The following is a 22,259-nucleotide window of genomic DNA, read 5'->3' as shown; positions in this document are numbered from 1 at the left end:
TGTGCGAAACTGTCTTCTGGCGCCCCCCCTCCCCCCCAAACACACACACACACACACATATATATAGACATACAGGGCAGAGCTTCTGCTGTCCCTGCGTCTGTGCTGTTTCTGCAACAAAGTAGTTGTTCTTTTCCAATTTATTTAAGGAGTTATCCAGGATTCAAAAAGGCATGTCTACTTTCTTTTATAAACAGCTCCATTCCAGTCCTCAGGTTGTGTGTGGTATTACAACCCAGTTCCATTGATGTGAATAGAGACAAGCTGTAATACCACATACAACTAAAAAGTAATAATACATTAACATAAGACAATACTCAACACTAAATATAAGCAGTATGCCCTATACATGCCCCAAATAGTAGTCAGGCAGCTCAGTGCCACCATATAAGCAGGTAGCTGTAGGTAGGTAGTTATAGGTAGGTGTGGTAGCTGTAGGTAGGTAGTTGCAGGTAGCTAGTTGTGGGTAGCTGTAGGTAGGTAGTTGTGCGTAGCTGTAGGTAGGTAGTTATAGGTAACTGTGGTAGCTGTAGGTAGGTAGTTGTGCGTAGCTGTAGGTAGGTAGTTATAGGTAGATAGCTGTAGGTAGCTGTAGGTAGTTATAGGTAGGTGTAAGTAAATAGCTGTAGGAAGGTAGTTATAGGTAGGTGTAAGTAAATAGCTGTAGGTAGCTGTAGGAAGGTAGTTATAGGTAGGTGTAGGTAGGTAGTTATAGGTAGCTGTGGTAGTTATAGGTAGGTAGTTGTAGGTAGCTGTAGATAGTTGTGGGTAGCTATAGGTAGGTAGCTGTAGGTAGGTAGTTGCCACCCCCTCCCCCCGATGTAGGCACTGACAAACACACATACAAGAAAAACAGACACTTTAACTCACCTGGCTCCCGCCGTGCGTCTCCTCTCCTCAGCTCAGATGACGTCGCTGGACACGCTGACGATCTGTCACAGAGGCGCTTGTGCATGCAGAGACAGCTTCACATCTATCTATATAAATGTGTGCTGTCTCTGTCTGCAGGAGCGCTGGCACACTATAGGAGGAGGAAGGCGCAGGGCGATCAGCCATAGAGGCGGCCGGGCAGAGAAAGGCAGCTTTGCATACTTATCTGGTGTAGAGAGAGGAACACAGACATACACAGCATGCATTATGTGACAGTGTCGTGCTGTGTATGTCTGTCCGCCCCGATCGCTCCCCCAGCTGGCCGCCCGGCACCCTGCTCCTATAGTGGTTTCTAATGGCGCTCCTGCAGGACATACAGCGTTCCTCTCTACACCAGATAAGTATGCAGAGCTGCCTTTCTCTGCCCGGGCGCCTCTATGGCTGATCGCCCTGCGCCTTCCTCCTCCTATAGTGTGCCAGCGCTCCTGCAGACAGAGACAGCACACATTTATATAGCTAGATGTGCTGCTGTCTCTTCTGCCTGAGCGCCCCCCTGCTGGCCGGGAGTGATGCGCCCTGTGCAACCGCACAGGTCGCACACCCCAAAGGCTGGCCCTGAATAGGCCAACCTAGAGGGGATGAGGCCTAGACCTTTAGGTTGGCCCATTCCAATGGCTGCGGACGGGACGATACCTAGACACCAATGGCGTCACAGAGGGGTGAGGCCTACGGCGCCAATGTGGGTGGAGATATGGGGTTGCACACCTGGTAAGCCTCCCCCCTACGCCACTGTCCACCAACAATAACATGCATTTTTGAGCTGAGAGACTATAAAGAAATTATTTATTTGATCAGATATGAAATGTCTACAACTATGTCTAACTTTGGCTTTATGGATTCAAAAATGTGTTGTTTATAACAATTATTCACTTTGAGAGGATAATAAAGGTATAAATTGAGGGATAGAAGCTTATTTCATCATGGCATCATGGCAAGGAAGGGTTACAAGCCATGGTTAAATAAACTTCTATCGCTGTATTAATATGGCCTCGTTGTATGCCGTTACACTCTTTTTGTATGACTGTGTGTGGCCCTTTGTACAAAGGGACTGGTAACTCTGCATTCTTTTATCTTGAGCATGGCCTGATAGCTAGCTGAGAAGGAGTGCTTTAGATCTAATGCTTTAGACCAGTGATTTTCAACCTTTTTTGAGCCGCGGCACACTTTTTATACTTAAAAAATCCCGGGGCACACCACCAACCAAAATGGCACAAAATGACACTAAAACAGTACATATTATACATATAGTTCACGGAGTTCACTCTTGGGGGTTTTAAATCAGCTTCTTATCACCACAAGAGCTGCTTTTTAAGCCCTCAAGAGTGACATATGCCGGGCAGAGATCCTTTCAATAAATTATTCATTTTAAAAAAGTGAAATAAAAAAGGATAACCCCCTCATATATACAATCCCATGTAACCTCATACATACAGTGCCATGTATTCCCATATATATATATATATATATATATATATAACAGTCCCATGAAAACTCATACATACAGTCCCACGTATATGAGCACATAATTATCAGCACCATATACTGTGGTGATGTGCACTGTATAGCCACAGTATATGGTGCTGATAATTATGTGGCTCATATAACTGCAGTATAAAGGGGTACAATGAGACGTACTATGGCCATGAGGCCAGAGTACAAGTGCCCCCTGCTTTGCCCTCATACAGTAATAATGCCCCCTGCAGTATGCCCCATATAATAATAATGCCCCCTGCAGTATGCCCCCATATAATAATAATAATGCCCCCTGCAGTATGCCCCATATAATAATAATGCCCCCTGCAGTATGCCCCCATATAATAATAATGCCCCCTGCATTATGCCCCCATATAATAATAATGCCCTCTGCAGTATGCCCCCATATATTAATAATGCCCTCTGCAGTATGCCCCCATATATTAATAATGCCCTCTGCAGTATGCCCCCATATATTAATGCCCCCTGCAGTATGCCCCATATAATGCCCCCTGCAGTATGCCCCCATATAATGCCCCCTGCAGTATGCCCCCATATATTAATGCCCCCTGCAGTATGCCCCCATATATTAATGCCCCCTGCAGTATGCCCCCATATAATGCCCCCTGCAGTATGCCCCCATATAATGCCCCCTGCAGTATGCCCCCATATATTAATGCCCCCTGCAGTATGCCCCCATATAATGCCCCCTGCAGTATGCCCCCATATAATGCCCCCTGCAGTATGCCCCCATATATTAATGCCCCCTGCAGTATGCCCCCATATATTAATGTCCCCTGCAGTATGCCCCCATATAATGCCCCTTGCAGTATGCCCCCCATATAATGCCCCCTGCAGTATGCCCCCATATATTAATAATGCCCTCTGCAGTATGCCCCCCATATAATGCCCCCTGCAGTATGCCCCCATATATTAATAATGCCCTCTGCAGTATGCCCCCATATATTAATGTCCCCTGCAGTATGCCCCCATATAATGCCCCCTGCAGTATGCCCCCATATAATGCCCCCTGCAGTATGCCCCCATATATTAATGCCCCCTGCAGTATGCCCCCATATATTAATGCCCCCTGCAGTATGCCCCCATATAATGCCCCCTGCAGTATGCCCCCATATAATGCCCCCTGCAGTATGAGAATATGCACCAATAGTTTTAAAAAAAACAAAACAACAAACCATCATACTCACCTAATCGGCGCTGTGTGTTCTCCCTCCTCTTCAGGCTCCGTCCTGTGAGCCGCGGCGACTGAACCTCCGGCAGGCGTGATGACGTCACATCATCACACCTGCCGGAGAGGTCACGTCCCGGCCTCCCATAGGCTGCTGGCATGAAGTGCCGCGGCCTATGGGAGTCAATGTCAGAGCAGGACGCTGACAGGTCCTGCTCTGACATTGTGCGCGATTGAATGTTTCGCCCGCTCACTGTGTGAGCGGGCGGAACATCAATCCATCGGCATATCCCTAGAAGCTGCGCGGCCGCAGCTTCTAGGGATATTAAAGGGACAGTTTCTAATTTCCGACCGGGATCCCGCGGCACAGCTGGCGGGTTCTCACGGCACACCAGTGTGCCGCGGCACCCCGGTTGGGAAACGCTGCTTTAGACAATGACAAGCAATGACAGACACCAATGACTTTACTAGCAGAGATCTCACTGATCAATGCTATGCAGCTATCAGCAGCCGGTTACTCAAGACGGAGAGCAGTGATCACACTGCTGACTGCTGTAGACCCCTCAAATACCCTCACGATATGAAATACATACTAGTAAAATTGCTGTTTTAGCAACCAGATTTTAGTGGCATCTGTTTAGATGTATGTAATTGAAAAAAAAAAAAAAAATCTTCATGCAGCCCCTAAAAGCGCAACTACAACTATGAGAACTGTGCCAAGAATGTCATCAACAAGTGAGTAAATATTAGAAAACATGTTTTAATAGATTCATGGTCAGTACAGAGTAGAGGAACAACTTTCTTATTTGCAATTCTTTAAGTGAAGTTTCAAAAACACATTACAGTTATATTATATTTATTAGAGTCTAACTTTGGCTTTATGGATTAAAAAAACAATTCAGTGAGGCATCGACTACCGACCTGGAAGAACAACATTGAGAATGCTGGAGCTCTAGGATCCGAGGAATAGCTACAACTATCAGCCTAATGCTTACCCATATGCTGTCTGATGAGCAATCAGCTCCTAGAGTCTGTCTCAGGCAGACTCTACTAGCAGAGCGTCAATCTCACAGAATAATGCTATGCAGCTATCAGCAGACGAGTACTCAAAACGGACAGCAGTGATCACGCTGCTATCTGCCATTGACCCCCAAACGCCACAATAAAAAAATATACTATATATATATATATATATATATATATATATATATATATATATATTGCAAACATGAGAAAAAAAGAATTGGCTGCACCTTACACCCACAGCTGACACCAATGCCTCTCGGCTACATTTAAAAACCAACGTCAGAATGTTGGTTTACAATTTGTAGGCCAAAAGACCTGCACGCGGTACTTGAGGCAATATGGTTTGATCAAATTATATACCAATATTCTGGCGTTGGTTTTTAAATTGACACTGTCACCCCCTTTGTGCATTCTGACATCTCTACACAGGTGTAAAGGATAAATTTAGTGTTTTTCATACCTTATTTCATATCATATGTCATGGTGCTTGTTCAAGTAAAAAGTGTCCTTTTATCAACTGCAGATTGTATTAAGTGGGCGTGGCCTCGCGGCATTAGCGCCACATAGCCCCGCCCACAACGGCACAGTTGGCCCCGCCCCCTCGCCGGCCATTGGAACAGGCTGGCCGAAAGGTCTAGGGCCAACCATGCCGTTGTGGGCGGGGTTAATTGGTGCTAATGCCACGCCCACTTAATACAATCTGCAGTTAATAAAAGGACACTTTTTACTTGAACAAGCACCATGACGTATGATATGAAATAAGGTATGAAAAACACTACATTTACCCTTTACACCTGTGTAGACATGTCAAAATGCACAAAGGGGGTGACAGTGTCACTTTAAATATAGCCGAGAGGCATTAGTATTAGCCATGGGTGCAGCCATGCATCCTTTCCTCTAGGTTTGCATTTATGCATATATATATATATATATATATATATATATATATATATATATATTTATTTATTTATTTTTTGCTATTATTTTACTGTGCGGGAACATAGCCCCAAAATGAATTATATTATATGAATGATTGTTATAGGCACCTCTGACAATTTCCTACAACTATGAGATCAGTGTGTATTGCTATGAACCTTTAGGCCTTATTTACACGTCCCGTAAAATTGTCCGTGGTTGTGGATATGGACAATTTTAAGGCCCATGAAATCCTATGTGGGCATTAACACGATCCGTGCCATCATCCGCGCCGTGATCCTTGCTGCGAAAAAATAGGACAGATCATAGTGTATATGGCGTCACGGATGCCTCCCCCCGTTCCTATTTCCCCTGATCCCGGCTCCCATCTCCGCCGCTCTCGGCTCTCATCTCCCCCTTATGGATTTTATGGTTTAGACAATTAGACAATGACAGACACCAGTGATCTAGTAACAAGAAGTCCAAAAGCATCCAAGTGAAATAATCTTCCAAGCTTTATTGGAGGATCAAGAACACAATACACCGTTTCGGTTCACATTTAGCCTTTCTAAAGTATAAGATTACATTACACCAGTGCAGGAATAAATGTGCAGAGGGAAAATCACTCACCAATTAGAATAGTGGGTGGATCCCTGGACCAAGACACAAAATAAGGGAATGCAGGAAGAAGTGGACCGGATGACCACTGTAATATGATTCCATATATAAACAAGCCATTTATTAATTAATATAAAAGTACTAAGAATAGAAATTAAAATCAACTCTGCCCATGTACTAGTTTAAACATAGTAAAATATGCCGATCTACCTGTGCTCTGTGTGAGAAAGGTGTCCGCATCCATGGCCCCATGTTGGGGTTTCCAATGATTCATGTCAGAAGTGCCGGCAAGTCCCAGAAGTGATGTCCAAGAGGGGGCTATTCTGCTCATTGTGAAGGAAAACGCTGACGCTAGGATGTCTGTAGTTGCGCAGTCATCAGCACTAACTACGGACATCCTAGCGCCATCGTTCCCCCTTCACAACGAGCAAGGTGTGATGTAATGTTATACTTGACGAGCACTGGTGTAATGTAATGTTATACTTGAGAAAACTCAATGTGAGGCGAAACATCGTATTGTGCTCTTGATCCTCCAAGAAAGCTTTGAAGATTATTCCACCTAGTTGCTGTTGTACTTCTTGTTACTAGATATCTTGTGCACTTGGGATTGTGGACCAACCAGTGTGCATCTGTAATCTGCTACATGTGGACTTTCGGGTGCTGTTGGACTCTTCTTCTTTTCCAGACACCAGTGATCAGCTGATGTCCTCCTTTAACTCTTTAAATGTCACAATGTACACTGCTCAAAAAAAATAAATGGAACACTCAAATAACGCTTCCTAGATCTAAAAGAATGAAATATTCTCATTGAATACTTTTGTTTTGTACAAAGTTGAATGTGCTAAGAACAAAATCTCACAAAAATCATTAATGGAAATCAATTGTGTTACCCAATGGAGGCCTGGATTTGGAGTCACACACAAAATTGTGTGAAAAACACACTACAGGCTGATCTAACTTTGATGTAATGTCCTTAAAACAAGTCAAAATGAGGCTCAGTACTGTATGTGGCCTCCATGTGCCTGTATTACCTCCCTTGGTATACTCCTGATGAGGTTGCGGAGGGATCTCCCCCAAGACCTGGACCTCACTCCTGGACAGTCTGTGGTACAACATGACGTTGGTGGATGGAGCTAGACGTGATGTCCCAGATGTGCTTAATCGGATTCAGGTCTGGGGAACGGGCAGACCAGTCCATAGATTTAATGCCTTCATCTTGCAGGAACTGCTGACCCACTCCCGCCACTTGAGGTCTAGCACTGTTCTGCATTAACCTCTAGCTGCACCAGGACGTTATTGAACGTCCTGGTGCCACTAGGGGAGCTCAGTGGGGGGTCGCTCTAAACTGCCGTGATCCCAGGTGCTATATGCAGCCCGGGACCGCGGCTATTAGCGGGCACAGTTTGATCGCTGTGCCCGCTAATTAAGTATTTAGATGCAGCTGTCAAAGTTGACGGCTAATAATAATAATATTTATTTATTTGTATAGCGCCAACAGATTCCGCAGCGCTTATTTAAATATATAAATACATTACAGGTTATATATTAAATTATACAATGAATAAATTACAATAACAAATTAGTGACCTGCTCTCAAGAGCTTACAGGCTAGGATGACTGGGAGTAACACGAGAGGCAACAAGTGCTTTATTTGTCAATGTTCCAGTCATTGTACATGGAGTCTCTAAGTGCCTATAGGCGGCTGGGCAAGCCAGTCACATTCCATTTTCTAAGCTCAGATAACAAGGACAGTGTACCTAGCACCAAAGAAGTTATAGAGAGGGGATAGCAAAGGGAGACGAGATTACGAAATGTTATAAGCACGCCTGAAGAGATGGGTCTTCAGGGCGCGCTTGAAACTGGGGATGTTGGAAATAAGTCTGAGGTCTTTGGGTAAAGAGTTCCAGAGAACTGGTGCAGCACGAGAGAAGTCTTGGAGGCGGGAATGAGAAGTTCTTATTAAAGAAGAGGTTAGTGTAAGGATGATAGGTGGAGATGAGGGAGGAGATGTATGGAGGGGCAGAGTTGTGGAGAGCTTTATGGGTGAGGGTGAGGAGTTTGAACTGTGTTCTATATTTAATGGGTAACCAGTGCAGTGACTGGCACAGAATGGAGACGTCGGTATAGCGGCTGGAGAGGAAGATTAGCCTGGCTGCTGCGTTCAGGATAGACTGGAGAGGGGAGAGCGTAGAGAAAGGAAGACCGATTAGTAGGGAGTTACAGTAGTCAAGATGGGAATGGATCAGGGCGACAGTAAGAGTCTGAGCGGTGTCAGTGGTGAGAAATGGACGGATTCTGGAGATGTTTTTGAGATAAGGATGACAGGAGCGTGTAAGAGCTTGGATATAGGGAGTGAAGGATAGGTCAGAGTCTAGCATGACCCCCAGACATCGAGCCTGATGCACAAGAGTTATGCTAGTACCACAGACTGAGAGGGAGATGTCGGGTTTAGGTTTGTTAGAGGGAGGAAATACAAGAAGTTCAGTTTTAGAGAGATTAAGTTTGAGGAACAGAGAGGTCATAGTGTTAGAGAGAGCAGATAGCTACATCTAATTGCTTGCTATTGTCCTTCCCTGGTGGTCTAGTGTGGGATCGCTGAGGGGCGATCCCCACATCACCTCCGGGCCCCGGTCTGTGCCGTAATGGCGCTGATCCTGGCTTGGCATTCTATTGCTTTCGGCTGCAGCAGTCGAAAGTAATAGAACATAGATTTCATTAATCTATGCAGTATATCTATACTACAAAGATCTCAATAAGAGATCAGAGCAGTGATATTAGAAGTCCCCCAGGGGGACTTCTAGTATGTGTGTAAAAAAAAAAAAAAAATGTTTTGTTTTTTTTATTAATAATAATCCCCTCCTCTAATAAAAATTTTCCCCTTCCCCATTTTATAAAAAAAAAATAATAAATGTTAGGTATTGCCGCGTGCGTAATCGCCCGAACTGTTAAATTAACACATTCCCGAACTCGCACGGTAAACGGCGTAAGCACATAAAAATTCCAAAATGCTAAATTGCGCATTTTTGGTCGCATCAGATCTATAAAAATTGTAATAAAAAGCGATTAAAAAGTCACATATGACCAAACAAGGTACCAATAGAAAGTATAGATCATGGCGCAAAAAATGACACCTCGCACAGCCCCATAGACCAAAGGGTAAAAGCGTTATAAGCATGGTAATAGAGCAATTTTAAGGAACCTTTTTTTAAAAGGTTTTAATTTTTTAAAAGCCATCAAATAAAATAAAAGTTATACAAGTTACATATCATTGTAATCGTACCAACTTAATGAACATGTATAACAAGTCAGTTTTACCCTAGGGCAAACGGCGTAAAAACAACCCCCTCTCCCACCCAAATAAACCAAATAAAAAAATTTATTTCACCACACATATAATTTATTTCTGGTTTCACAGCATATTTTAGGAAAAAATTACGTCTGCCTTTGCAAAGTGCAATTAGTGGCGCAAAAAATGCTATGGCCTTATATACACAAGGAGGAGAAACGAAAGCGCAAAAATGAAAACTGGCCAACCGCACCAGCATATGGTCTCACAAAGGTTCTGAGGATCACGGTACCTAATGGCAGTCAGGTTACCTCTGGCAAGCACATGGAGGGCTGCAGTGTCGGACTGGGCCACCGGAGGACGGGTGGGTTCTCCGGTGGGCCCCTCCCCCACTCCCACTGCCTGTCTAGCAGCTGGGACCCCCAGACAGCCATAGGATGATGCTGCCTGTCCTCAGTGGGCCACCAGCTGCAGCAGGATAAATACATGGTTTTGCCGTGTCTGCCCGACTCTGAGGAGACAGCCCCGGCAAAACCATGTCCTGGGTAGTCCCGGGAAGCTCCGCCCGTGCCATGGAAAGCCACACACTCAAGCGATCTCACTCAAGCAGAGCAGGGAGAGGAGTCGCTGAAGCACTAGAGGAACAATACAGGTGAGGTAAGTATAGTGGTTTTTTGTTTTAAATACAGATGGAGGGGCTAAAGAATGATAAGGGAGGTACTGGTATGCTGATGAGGGGCAAAAGGATGAGAGGGGTACTACTATGATGATGGAAGGGCAAGAGGATGAAGGGGGAAGGAGGATGATGGAGGGGTAGTGATATGATGGAGGGGCAGGAGGAAGAAGGGTGTAGTAGTATGATGGGGTAGGAGGATGATGGATGGGTAGTAATATGATGGAGAGGCAGGAGGATGAAGGGGTAGTAGTATGATGGGGTAGGAGGATGATGGATGGGTACTAATATGGAGGGGCAGGAGGATAAAGGAGTAGTAGTATGATGGGGTAGGAGGATGATGAATGGGTAGTAATATGATGGAGGAGAAGGAGGATGAGAGGGGTAGTAGTATGATGATGGAGGTGCAGGAGGATGAAGGGGTAGTAGTATGATGATGGAGGTGCAGGAGGATGAAGGGGTAGTAGTATGATGATGGATGATTTGGTCAGTAACAGTGTGATGGTATGTTTAGAGGTACAGTATGGTGATAATATATATATTAGTTCTGTTCTGGGGTCACTTCCACACACTGAGCCCCCACATAACTATGTATTCTGATCTCCCACAAAGCATTCAGTGTACAATACACCAAGAATCCTCCAGGTACAACAGCTGCAAGCAGTACAACTCCCAGCATTTATGATAGTCTGCATCCCTCAGGATACGCGGGGAGTTGTAGTACATATGAGCTGCCACTGTAGAGACATATAGTGCTGGACCATGAGGGCTGATGGTTGTAACAGATTACGGTCACCAGAAGCTTCTGCACAACAATCATTAAAGGTTTGTTCTGTCTGAAGCTACATCTCCCAACATACCCTTCATTAAAGCTTCATAAGTGTAGGGTATTCTGAGAGTTATAGTTCGACTGAAAACATGTCATTCACAAGGGAGTTGTCGCAGATCCAGAGGAATCCAGGATAGGGCCGGGTCAGTATGTCGCTTTTTACCGATTCTTCTTTGGTGGGCCCCAAGGATCCCTTCCTCTGGAGGTATCCCAGTCCGACACTGGAGGGCTGTACGGCCCTCCAAAGAAATGACCTACTGCCAAACCCACTAGCATGCTGAAGGATGTTGCAGGCACCAGATTGTTCTCCACGGCATCTCCAGACTCTGTCACGTCTGTCACATGTGCTCACTTTGAATCTTCTTTCATCTGCGAAAAGCACATTTATGTGTGTATCTTGTGACCAGAGGCAAAATCCTGCCTGCAGCCACAAGAATGGCTGGCAGAGCAGAGAACCAATGGCTGCTTGCTCTGGCTTTCTTTACCCCCTTATGTACTGCAGTGTTTAAGTGACCCATTTTTCAGAAGACAAGGAGATATCTGCCTTACTGAAGGTGCACTGATAACCCCTGACCCCTGCATGGAGCTCTGCACATTTTCCCACTTGATTGTGGCAGGCAGACAGAAAAGAGGTCAGGAGTTATCAGTGCATTGAAGCAGAAATATCTTTGTCTTCTGCTTGTTAACTCTTTTTTAGTGTGCAGTATGTAAGTAAACATTGGGTCACTTACACACTGCAGTACATAAGGGGTTAAGCAGAAGGACACAGGACGCTCTTATTTTCTCTCCCGCACAGGGCCCATGCCAACTGCCTACCCTGCCTTTATGGTAGCTACGCCACTGGGTTTTGAGCCATGAGCACAACCCGTATCTGTGGATGTTGGGCCCTCATACCATCCTCATGGAGTTGGAGTTTCGAACCGTTTGTGCAGACACATACACATTTGTAGCCTGCTGGAGGTCATTTTGCAGGGCTCTGGCAGTGCTCCTCCTGTTCTTCCTTGCAGAAAGACAGAGGTAGCGGTCCTGCTTCTGGGTTGTTGCCCTTCTATGGCCTCCTCCACGTCTCCTGGTGTATAGAGATGAGCGGATCGTCGGACTTTTGGTCCGACTGCATCGGCGCTCTCTCATCATGCCTTTGATCCCGGCAGCATACTTGCGCTCCCGCGAATATGCGGCCAGAATATTCCAGGGAATTCAACAGGGATTCCCTGGAATATCCTGGCCGCATATTCCCGTGAGCGCAAGTATGCGGCCAGGATCAAAGGCATGATGAGAGACCGAACTGCTTTCGGACCAAAAGTCCAAGCAGTTCGCTCATCTCTACTGGTGTACTGGCCTGTTTCGTGGTAGCGCCTCCAGCCTCTGGACACTAAGCTGACAGACAAAGCAAATCTTTTTGCCACAGCTCGCATTGATGTGCCATCCTGAATGAGCTGCACTACCTGAGCCACTTGTGTGGGTTGTAGAGTCTGGCTCATGCTACCACAAGTGTGAAAACACCAGCAACATACAAAAGTGACATAAACATCAGCCAGCATAGGTACTGGGAAGTGGTCTGTAGTTCCCACTTGGAGACCGCTCCCCTCTGCGTGCTGCTGCATCCCACGTAATGCCCCCTTTTCGCCCCACTGGAGAAGTTGGCGCAGATGGGGCAGATGCGAAAAAAATATTTGCAAAAATACCATTTGTGAATATTTTTATGCCGATCTGCCCCATCTGTGCCTAAAAAAGGCATTTACTCCTTTTCATACATATCCCCCCTGTTGTCTATTTCATTTGCACAACAGTATGTAAAAATTGATTGTGAATCAGTGTTGCTTCCTAAGTGGACAGTTTTATTTCATAGAAATTTGATTTACAGTACTTGGAGTTACATTGTGTTGTTTAAGTGTTCCCTTTAAATGCTGAGATCTAGATATGCTGCTCAAAAAATAGTGTCACTGTCATTTACATGTTTTTTTGCTGAAATCAATGGTACAGGCGATTTTAAGAACCTTAGCCGAAAAATGCATTTTTATCATGAATAACTTGAAGCTCTCCCCTCTGTCTTCATGGTTTTCTATGGAGAGGGGATGGGTGGAGGGAGATGAGGCACCAAAACAGGACAACAAAGAGTTCATTTACAGCTACATCACTGGGCTATCTCCTCTGAAGTTAGCACTGACCTCTCTGACCTATGAATACCGGCTTTCACACAGCTTCCACTGTGTAATCCTTTGTTCTCTGCTCTCTGCTGGCAACTAATCTACCTCCTCCCCCCTCCCCTCTCCATAGGTTAGATATGGCTCAACTGATGTAAAAGAGTCAAGATTTCCTGATAATGAGCAGTGATTGAGAGAGAGGAGGGGGACTGTTGTTAATAGCAACTATATTTTATTGGCGTATTTTTAGATACCTACATAGACTGCAGCTGTATTTTGCTATTATTTTACTGTGAGTGAACATAGACTAAAAATGAATTATATGCTTGGTTGTTATTGGCACCTCTGAAACTTTCCTATAACTATGAGATCAGTGTGTATTACGGATGGTCCGTGGAGAGGGTGGATAAAGCGGGAAGACCGCCTGGAAAACTGGCTGTATCCCGGTTTTCTAGGCGGTCCTCCCGCTGTATCCACCCTCTTCACGGAGGTTTTAGACAGCGGGAATCATTTCTGAGAGTCCGGGTTCGGACCATCCCTAGTGTGTAATACTATTAACCTTTACCAAAAATTTTTTTTTAATACAGCCCCTAAAAGTGCAACTTCAACTACTAGAACTACGACAAGAACGTCACCTACAAGTGAGTAAATAATAAAAAAAAATATATTATTAGATTTGTGGTCAGTACAGGGTAGTGGGACAACTTTCTTCCATATTTGCAGTTCTTTAGGTCAAATTTTAAAAACACATTACAGTTATATTACATTTACTTTAGTCTATCTTTGGCTTTATGGATTAAAAAATGTGTTGTTTATAACAATCATTCACATGGGGGGTGGATAAAACTGTCTGCAATAAGAGTTGAGGTTTCAATTTGAGAGAGCTATGCTGCGTTTACACGGAACGATAATTCGCCCGATCGTACGATTATCGATGTTGGAGTAACGTTTTTTCATAACAATCAGCGTTTAGACGGTACAATATATCATACGGAAAATTTGTTTTGCGATCGCTTAAGCCTATCTCAAACATAAGAAAAATCGGTGAACGACTGTTTACACAGAACGATATGCGAATTTTTTACGAATGACGATTTTAGAACATGTTGTAAGATCAAAATGAACGATTTCTCGTTCGTCGTTTGATTGTTCGCAGCATTTACACGTACGATTATTGTTCAAATTCAATCGTTATTGTGCGAATTCGCACGAAAATCGTTCCGTGTAAACGCAGCACTAGTTAGGAAATGAAATCTGAGCTATGATTGGTTGATACTGACACATCCAGACTGTGCTGGCATTCTTTCCCCAGCGCTTGCCACAAGTCCAGTTGGACTTTGCTGTAGGAAACTCCCAGGTTGCTACCCTTAGGGAAGGACCTCGGCAACCTCAGAGTGAACAACTGAAGCATTCCTGGAGACTAGGTGCCCCTCTTCTCTGGTTAAAGTGCAGGATGCACCGTTAGGATGTAATTCAGACTGGAGCTGGCCTAGAACTAGGAATGGCTGGAGATCCAAGTAGCAAGAAGATCGCTAGGTGTCAAAAACCCAGGAAGCACAGACGTGGTTGCTGACTGACAACAATAACTAAGCAAAGAGGTGAGGAGGTGGAGACTATATATACCCTCAGGAGAACATTCTAGAAAACTCCAGAGTCTGTGGGCTGACCTATAAATACAGGTGGGCAGGCAAGTGTCTGCCACTAGAGGGAGCTCAATTCTCCAGGAGGCCAGATGAAGACAAAAGAAACATCTAGAGAAAAAGCAGGCTAAGAGAAAGTGAGATAATCACAGCACAGTGCAACCCAGAGTTGGAGGGGGTAATGGACACGGCCACGTTCTCAAAATCTTTCTTCTGGTCCACAGCCTTTCCAATCTACCAAATAGTAAACTTGTGCTTTCGAACGTTTCATATTCAAGATCTCTTTAACCTTGTAGACATTTTCAGTGCCAGACACTGGGGATAGAAGTGATTTGACAAGAGTACCGGTTAAGGGTAAGTGGCTTTAGGAGGAACATGTGAAACGAGTTGGAATGCACAGAGATGGAAACAGACAGAGCCATTTTTCAAAATCGGTCCACCACAATCCAGATTACAGAGCAGCTTAAGCAGAAGACCAGCAGGCTTTTAGTGAGAACTGTTATTGTAGGCACAGTCCCAGTAAGCGGCCACAAAATTTTCTACATCTTGAACCAGAGTTGGCCACCAATAATGCCTGGAAATCAAATCAAGGGATCTACGTACCCCCAAATGGCCAGCTATACAGGAGGCATGACCCTCGTCAAAATCTGTTTACTAAAGCTTGACTGCATGTATTTCTTGCCCGGAGGGATCTCTCTCTGTCTCACTGATGCAGTTGTGAGAGGGGAATGTATGTATTGCGGATCTGAAAAAAAGTGTGTGGCATTCGTTGCTCTAGACAGTGGTTCTGCCTTGCAAAAGAACGCTGGTTGACCTCTGGGAGATCAACCAAAACACAGCAGAGACACCATCACGTGTTTCTCAACGTCAGTAAACCTAGGACATTGCACCCTGGAAAATCAAATGTGCAAAAATACTGGAGAGACACCATCACATGTTTCTCAACATCAGTAAGCTAGCCAGACCTTCCTCCGGGAAGGAGCAACCAAGCCAAGGAAGGTCTCCAGTCAAGAAAACCATCCAAGCAAGGTATTTATCCACAGATAGCTGTTTCGGGGTGTAAGCCCCTCATCAGTGTTGAGTAGGACTCTGGCTAGTAGGAGCAAAGCCTAGTAAGTGCATGCAAAATAACTCTGGTTGATCTTAGGGAGATCAAACAAAACACGGCAGAGACACCATCACATGTTTCTTAACATAAGTTAACGTAGGACATTGCTCCCTGTTTCTCAAGCGTCTGCCTCAACTTCATTGTTCCATGATAACTCAAAGGCCAGGGTCGGGAACTGCACTGCATATTGGCCCACAGAGGGGGGGGGGGGGGGTGGTCAGTGATACATTGTCTACAGACCTGGAAGAACAACATTGAGGATATTGGTGCTCTAGGATCCAAGAAATACCTAGATGGGTTAGAGAGTTTTTTGGGTTTTTTTTACGTGCACTTTCCTGATAATATAAAAAAAATAATGTAATAAAACTGTAATACCACACAACCTGTTTTACCTTTTTAAATACTAAGATCATTGTTAATGATGGTATTTCCTGGGTTTATCTGCCAGGATAAGATTGAAGTACAATCTCTGCCCTTGCACATAGGTGTTAGTTGTAACATACAACCATTTCCCACCATATATGAAGCCTGCACCATATGCAGTACACACTAAGCCGCATTAAAAAGACTTATGGGTCAACAAGGGGTTAAGATAGTGGAAATTAGAAAATGTAGGACAGAGAGAGGCTATGTTTAAACAACGTCAAAAATAGAGAAAAGGTGGCCGATTTTGATATTTAAAAAAACGTCTGTTATTGCTGCGATTTAACTGACTGCAATGGCAGTGCATTTAAGTTAATTGAAAGACGGACGTCCAGTACAAACAATGTATTGAATAACGAACTTCAAAATAATGAACATGATCATTATTTTCGGATGTCTTTTGCAAACAGTGGACATTTTTAGTGGTTCACACACAGTTTTTCTTTTGTCACTGTTCTTTGTCCGTTTTTAGTAATAAATTCAATGGACTTTTCAATTAGGCCGCATCCAAAGGCCAATTAGTAACCCAAACTAGTATAATGTACAAACATCAGTCATTGCACTAAGGGGAAGCCAGGCTGCTAAATTATGTCTTTTATTTTAGACTCAAATGACAGACGTCATAGTAAACAGAGCTGAAAAAACGTTGTGTGAACATAGCCAGAGACTGATTATATAGATGCTAACTTGGATAAGACTATCAACAGGAAATTCAAGTATCAAATTTCCTCTTCGTGTGTCCTTAGGGTCTGTCCAAAAACATTTGAACCGATATTTATTGTATTGACCAGACATCATGGATAATAAAATGTCTGTATTTAACCATTCACATTGCAGCTATAATGTGAAGTGCGGACATGAATTATATAATTGATTGTTATAAGCAGCTCAGACAATGTTAGCCTTTTGTCCCATTTCCTACAACTCAGATCGGTGTGTATTGTAATCCTTTACCTGATTATTTCTGAACCCCCCAGCAACCCGTAGACTAGGAACTACAGTAACAGTAACAACAACTGCAAGAACCACGACCAGAACAAGTAAGTGCATGAAATGAAACATGTTATGATGGATTTATGGTCTGGAAAGTAGTTCTTCGATCAATGATCGATCAATAATAGTGGCCATTTTACTGGAAAAAAGCTGTCTAGTAGCACCTCTATATAGTACTGTGTGATACTACATGTTTTGTACTGCTCCTTACCTATTCCAGGATAAGTTGCTCCTTTGGGCACCAGGTGAGGGTGTCTTTATTTTATTTTTCTGAGGCCTTGTGTAAACTGTCCAGGAACCTAAAAATGCTCCAGTTTTCTACATAAAAAATAATTTACAGTTTAGGGCTATGTTCACACACTGTCAAAATGATGTCCATTTTTAAAATAAGAGCCATTGTTTTAAAATAACATCTGTTTTTGCCGTAAAATGACATCTGTCCAGCAAAAACTGACCTCATTTTGATGGTGTGTGAAAATAGCCTCCAGTAGCTTCTTCTGACTGTTGTATGTAAAGACTTGCTTATTATTGATGGTTATTGTTTTACTGCAGCCACTAAACCCTTATCTACAAGAACTGTGGTCGGCATTTCAACTAGTGAGCAAATACTAAAAAACACGTTTTCATGGATTTATGGTTTGACATCCCTCCACGTAGAAGGATGGCCTCACATCCTTCCTGACATTTGTTGACATCCTTCCGCGTGGACTAAACTTATTAGAGCACCTTAAAATTGTTGTTTTGTTTTGATTCAGCTTTTATCACTAAGGAAGAATCTGAGTGCACATTTCTGCAGGGAGAATAGGGCTATCACCTGATATCTAATAAAACAGAAAGCTAAGGCGAGCAACCAATTTAAATCCTTACTGATCATTAATTTACAGGCTAGGCAGGGAAAAGAGTGTATGGAGCTGAGGCCACACCACATGCAGCCCGTCATTCTGAATCCAAAAAATGTCCGTTATTTTGCGATAACATCCGTTATCTCCAAATTATTTGGTCTCAGGGGTGTCCAAAAAGATGGACATCAAACTGCCAAAAAAAGACGGTCTGTAAATTTTCTATATATTGTATTAAAGTAAAACAAAATAAAAAAGCATTTTTATTGACAGTTATGCTTTAAGGCAAGTTTTAAAAACATATTATAAATTTATAATATTTATGCCAGTATAATGATTTGGGGCATTATGGATTTAAAAAAAAATGTGTTTTTCATAACAACCATCTACATTGTAGCTATAGGGTACATTTACACTGTGTAAAAATAACAGGAAAATATGACCATAATTTTGAGGAAAAATTAGCGCTGTAATTTTCAAACTATAATGTGCCCCATTGAAGTCATTGGGATACCAGGGCAGAACATGTCTTTTATTTCCAAACAAACGTAGTCCAAAAACATTGTGTTAACATACCCTTATAAGCAAGTTAAAAATGTTTTATATGATTGGTTATTATGGGCAAATCTGACATTTTTTTGCAGTAGGAATGTGTATATATATATATATATATATATATATATGTTTTTAACGTGAAAGGATTTTACCATGAGCTATGTCAGTGTGGACAGCCCCGATTTATTAAAATATAACAATATTGTTCCAGCACGATGAACAGCGTATACGAAAAAACGTTAGGATTGCTGTAAAAAAAGTAGTAAAACATTAGAGAAGGTATGAAAACAGGGCTATAGTTGTATTTGGACTGGTGTGTAGAATAAAGATATCATGTCAGATTCACCATAAAGTGCTTTACGTAGACAGAAGAACATTTTTTTCCGATTTCATACCATAGATAATATTTTTGGGGTTCTGTTATACATTTTATGATATATTAAGCACTTGTTTCTGAAAAAAACAAGCCCTTACATGGACCTGTAAATGGAGAAATAAAAGCGCTATAGCTCTTAGAAGGAGAGGAGAAAAAACGAAAATGCAAAAATGACAATTTTGGCCATTTTGGACTTGGTCATGAATAGGTTAAGCGATTTACATGACAATCTCATGTCTTTTTGTATTTAGCAACCTCCAACTGTAAACCTGTTTGCTCATGGTCAGAGTGGATTGATGTGTCTAATCCTTTAAGTGTGTGAGAAACCACAGAATATTTCTTGCAGAGCAAAGGACTACCGGCTATTCTCACTTCTCCAGTTGGTACAAATTGTGAAATGCGATGTATCCATTGGGCTCACTTGTAACAACATAGATCAGAAATCAATCCTGTCCCCTATTTGCTATAACTATGAGATCAGTGTGTATTGCTGCAATCTTTTACCTAATTATTGCTTAACTGCAGCCCCTACTGCTAACACTGTTACAAGCATTTTAACTACAGGTAAGTGGTTAAATACAAAAAAAAAAAAAAAATGAAATATTTCGATGGATTCAGGACTTCTGCTGGAATATTGGGGCTAGGCAACCTGGTAATCAGAGGGGAGAGGGTTGCTGTCAGAGGAGGCTTCCAGGGAGATGATGTGATCCACTGCAGGTGTCAGTCTTGTCAGTCTGCAGCAGCTGAGCTCTGGGGGTATTTTTTGCTGTTGGCTGGCACAGTGAGTTTAGGCAGTGCACAGCCAACATTAAAGAGGATGTACCACCAGTAACATCCTCTTTAACCTGAACCCACGGACTGAACAGCGGCGGCACGGGGAAGCCGGTGCCGCGGTCCGTTTTCTCAGACCGAGGCCCGGTTCATGGCCGCATCATGGAGGGGAGGGAATTCCCTCCCACTTGGGGCGGGCCGGCCTACCTCCAGTGCTTGAGCACCGGCCGGTTCCGGTGCATAGAACGGCGCCGTGCACGGGATCCGGGCCTCGGTCCGAAAAACGAACCGCGGCACCGGCTTCGCCGTGCCGGTGCCGTTCGATCCATGGGTTCAGGTTGAAGAGGACGTACCTGGTGGTACATCCTCTTTAAGGATGAGGTGGCTGCTTCACACAGTGCTGTAATGGATACCTGATCCACTGTTCCCTACCTTATTAAAACTTAGGTGCAGGTTTTACACTTAAACTTAAATTTGCACAGCATGATGTAAAACAATAGTTTGCAGCCAGGGACATCAGCTCAACTTGTCAAGGGGACCTATCAGCCTTCTAGACTAGGCGTTTTACTGTCTGTGCAGACTGTACATAGATTGCATGGGCAAAGCAATAGAGCATGTGATCCTCACCAGCAGTTGCAGCCAAAGTCTCATTCCTGTAGGCATCTGCTTGTACACTCCAGACCCTGACCTTCAGGCACCAAGGAAGCTGGAGGGGCCCTCCTGAGGTTGAGGGCCCAGGTAATCGCCCAGGGCCTCCAACAGCCACATGCCATCACACAATGTCTTCCTCCTTCTCAGGCCATCCCATAAGGACTGTTGGTACATTGAGGCTCCTCATCCTAAAGCCACACCCTAAGCACTGGTGGACACCAGGGCTCATCTTCCCCCTCAGGCCACCCATAAACACGACCAGACTCCCAATAAGCACCTCGCTCACAACACCTGTACCACGCTGCCAACCTCCTGCCATACATTTTTCCACTGAGGTTTCACTTTTATACAGGGCCGGAAACACAGGGGCAGAGACACAGCTCCATAGTGACACAAACACAGGGCTGTAGATGCAGCGTTGTGTTGGTGTTTAGCAGGCTTTTTTGGCACTGGTTTTGATGCGTTTTTGTGGTGGTGGGTTATGCCGTGTGCAGAAATTCTTGAAACAGCCATTTCACTCAAAGCAAGCAATTTGACATTAAAAATCACCTTTTGCCATGAAAGAGCGCACATTTTGTGAGTTTTTGCTGCAAATGAGCCCCAATAGTCCCAATAGTGTTGATGCCATTGCTGTTTTATTGCAGTTCCTTTACGTTTCGGTTTGGACAAACTTGAATTTTACATTGGAATTCGGGAAACCTGATGAATTGAACTTTTGAAAAGTTTCTTATCTCTAAATATTATAGATATTTGGAATGCGGGAGCAAACAGTAAATTATGTGAATTATTTGATTAGCTGTTATGAACATCTTTGAATGTTTTTCCCCTTTTTATCCCCTTTGCTACAACTGTGAGATGAGTGTGCATTTCTGAGAACTTTTACCTTATTTATCTTTAACTGCAGCCGCTACAGCAGCAACTACAACATCGGCTGCAACCAGGGCCGGATTAAGGTTGGTGGAGGCCCTGGGCAACAATTTTGTTGCCCCCCCCCCCATTTTCTTCCCCCACAAATAAACCATACAGCAATCTATACAGGTGGCTGATTACTGTAGGGGACTTAGCACCTACCCCTCCTCACTGCTGTCTGTATGGCTCAGCATCCTCCTCTGTTCTGCATATGATGGTCCTTAGAGGCTGCAGTCCAGAGGAAGATGCCAGGCCCTAGAGACAGGATGGGGGAGGGGTGAGAATCACAGTGTGTTCCCACTTAATTTAATGCAAGAACAGAGCACTTTAGTACTTTCTGTGCGCTCTTGCCCACTGTGTCAGCCACCACAGCTAGCATGTGCAGTTGTGAATCGCAGGCAGAACCTGGACTTGCAAGTCTAAGTCCCATCTGCAGTTCCCAACCATATAAACTACCTGAAGCAGTAAGGAGCAACCAGAAAGTACTTAAAGGCTGTGTATAATCTATAGCAGATATGGTACATGTGAATATACTCTAAAGATCATGGCATATATAGCTGCACACAGGCTACATGTCATATGCTGCACACGGGATATATATACCTTATGCTGCACACAGGCTATATATACACCATATGCTGCACACAGGCTATATATCATAGGCTGCACACAGGCTATATATCATACACTGCACACAGGCTATATATCATACACCACACACGCTATATGTCACATGCTGCACACAGGCTATATACCATACACTGCACACAGGCTATATACCACACACTGCACATAGGCTATATACCATACACTGCACACAGGCTATATACCATACACTGCACACAGGATATATACCATACACTGCACACAGGTTATATGTCATAAACTGCACACAGGCTATATACCATACA

At 43.7% G+C, this 22,259-nt stretch overlaps 1 protein-coding gene across 1 annotated transcript in view; it reads left to right on the top strand.

The window, feature by feature from the left end:
• LOC138789264 (mucin-2-like) overlaps positions 1-22,259 on the top strand; it is a 198,815-nt gene that overhangs the window by 94,237 nt on the left and 82,319 nt on the right. Inside the window, exons 20-21 of the mRNA XM_069967868.1 lie at positions 13,671-13,724; positions 17,232-17,294. Coding sequence (XP_069823969.1) covers positions 13,671-13,724; positions 17,232-17,294 — 117 coding nt within the window. The remainder of the gene's footprint in view (positions 1-13,670; positions 13,725-17,231; positions 17,295-22,259) is intronic.

This window comes from Dendropsophus ebraccatus, chromosome 4, assembly GCF_027789765.1.
Source record: "Dendropsophus ebraccatus isolate aDenEbr1 chromosome 4, aDenEbr1.pat, whole genome shotgun sequence".
Taxonomy (NCBI): domain Eukaryota; kingdom Metazoa; phylum Chordata; class Amphibia; order Anura; family Hylidae; genus Dendropsophus; species Dendropsophus ebraccatus.
The sequence above is the reverse complement of the archived record's forward strand: the minus strand, read 5'-3'. Positions and strand labels throughout refer to the sequence as shown.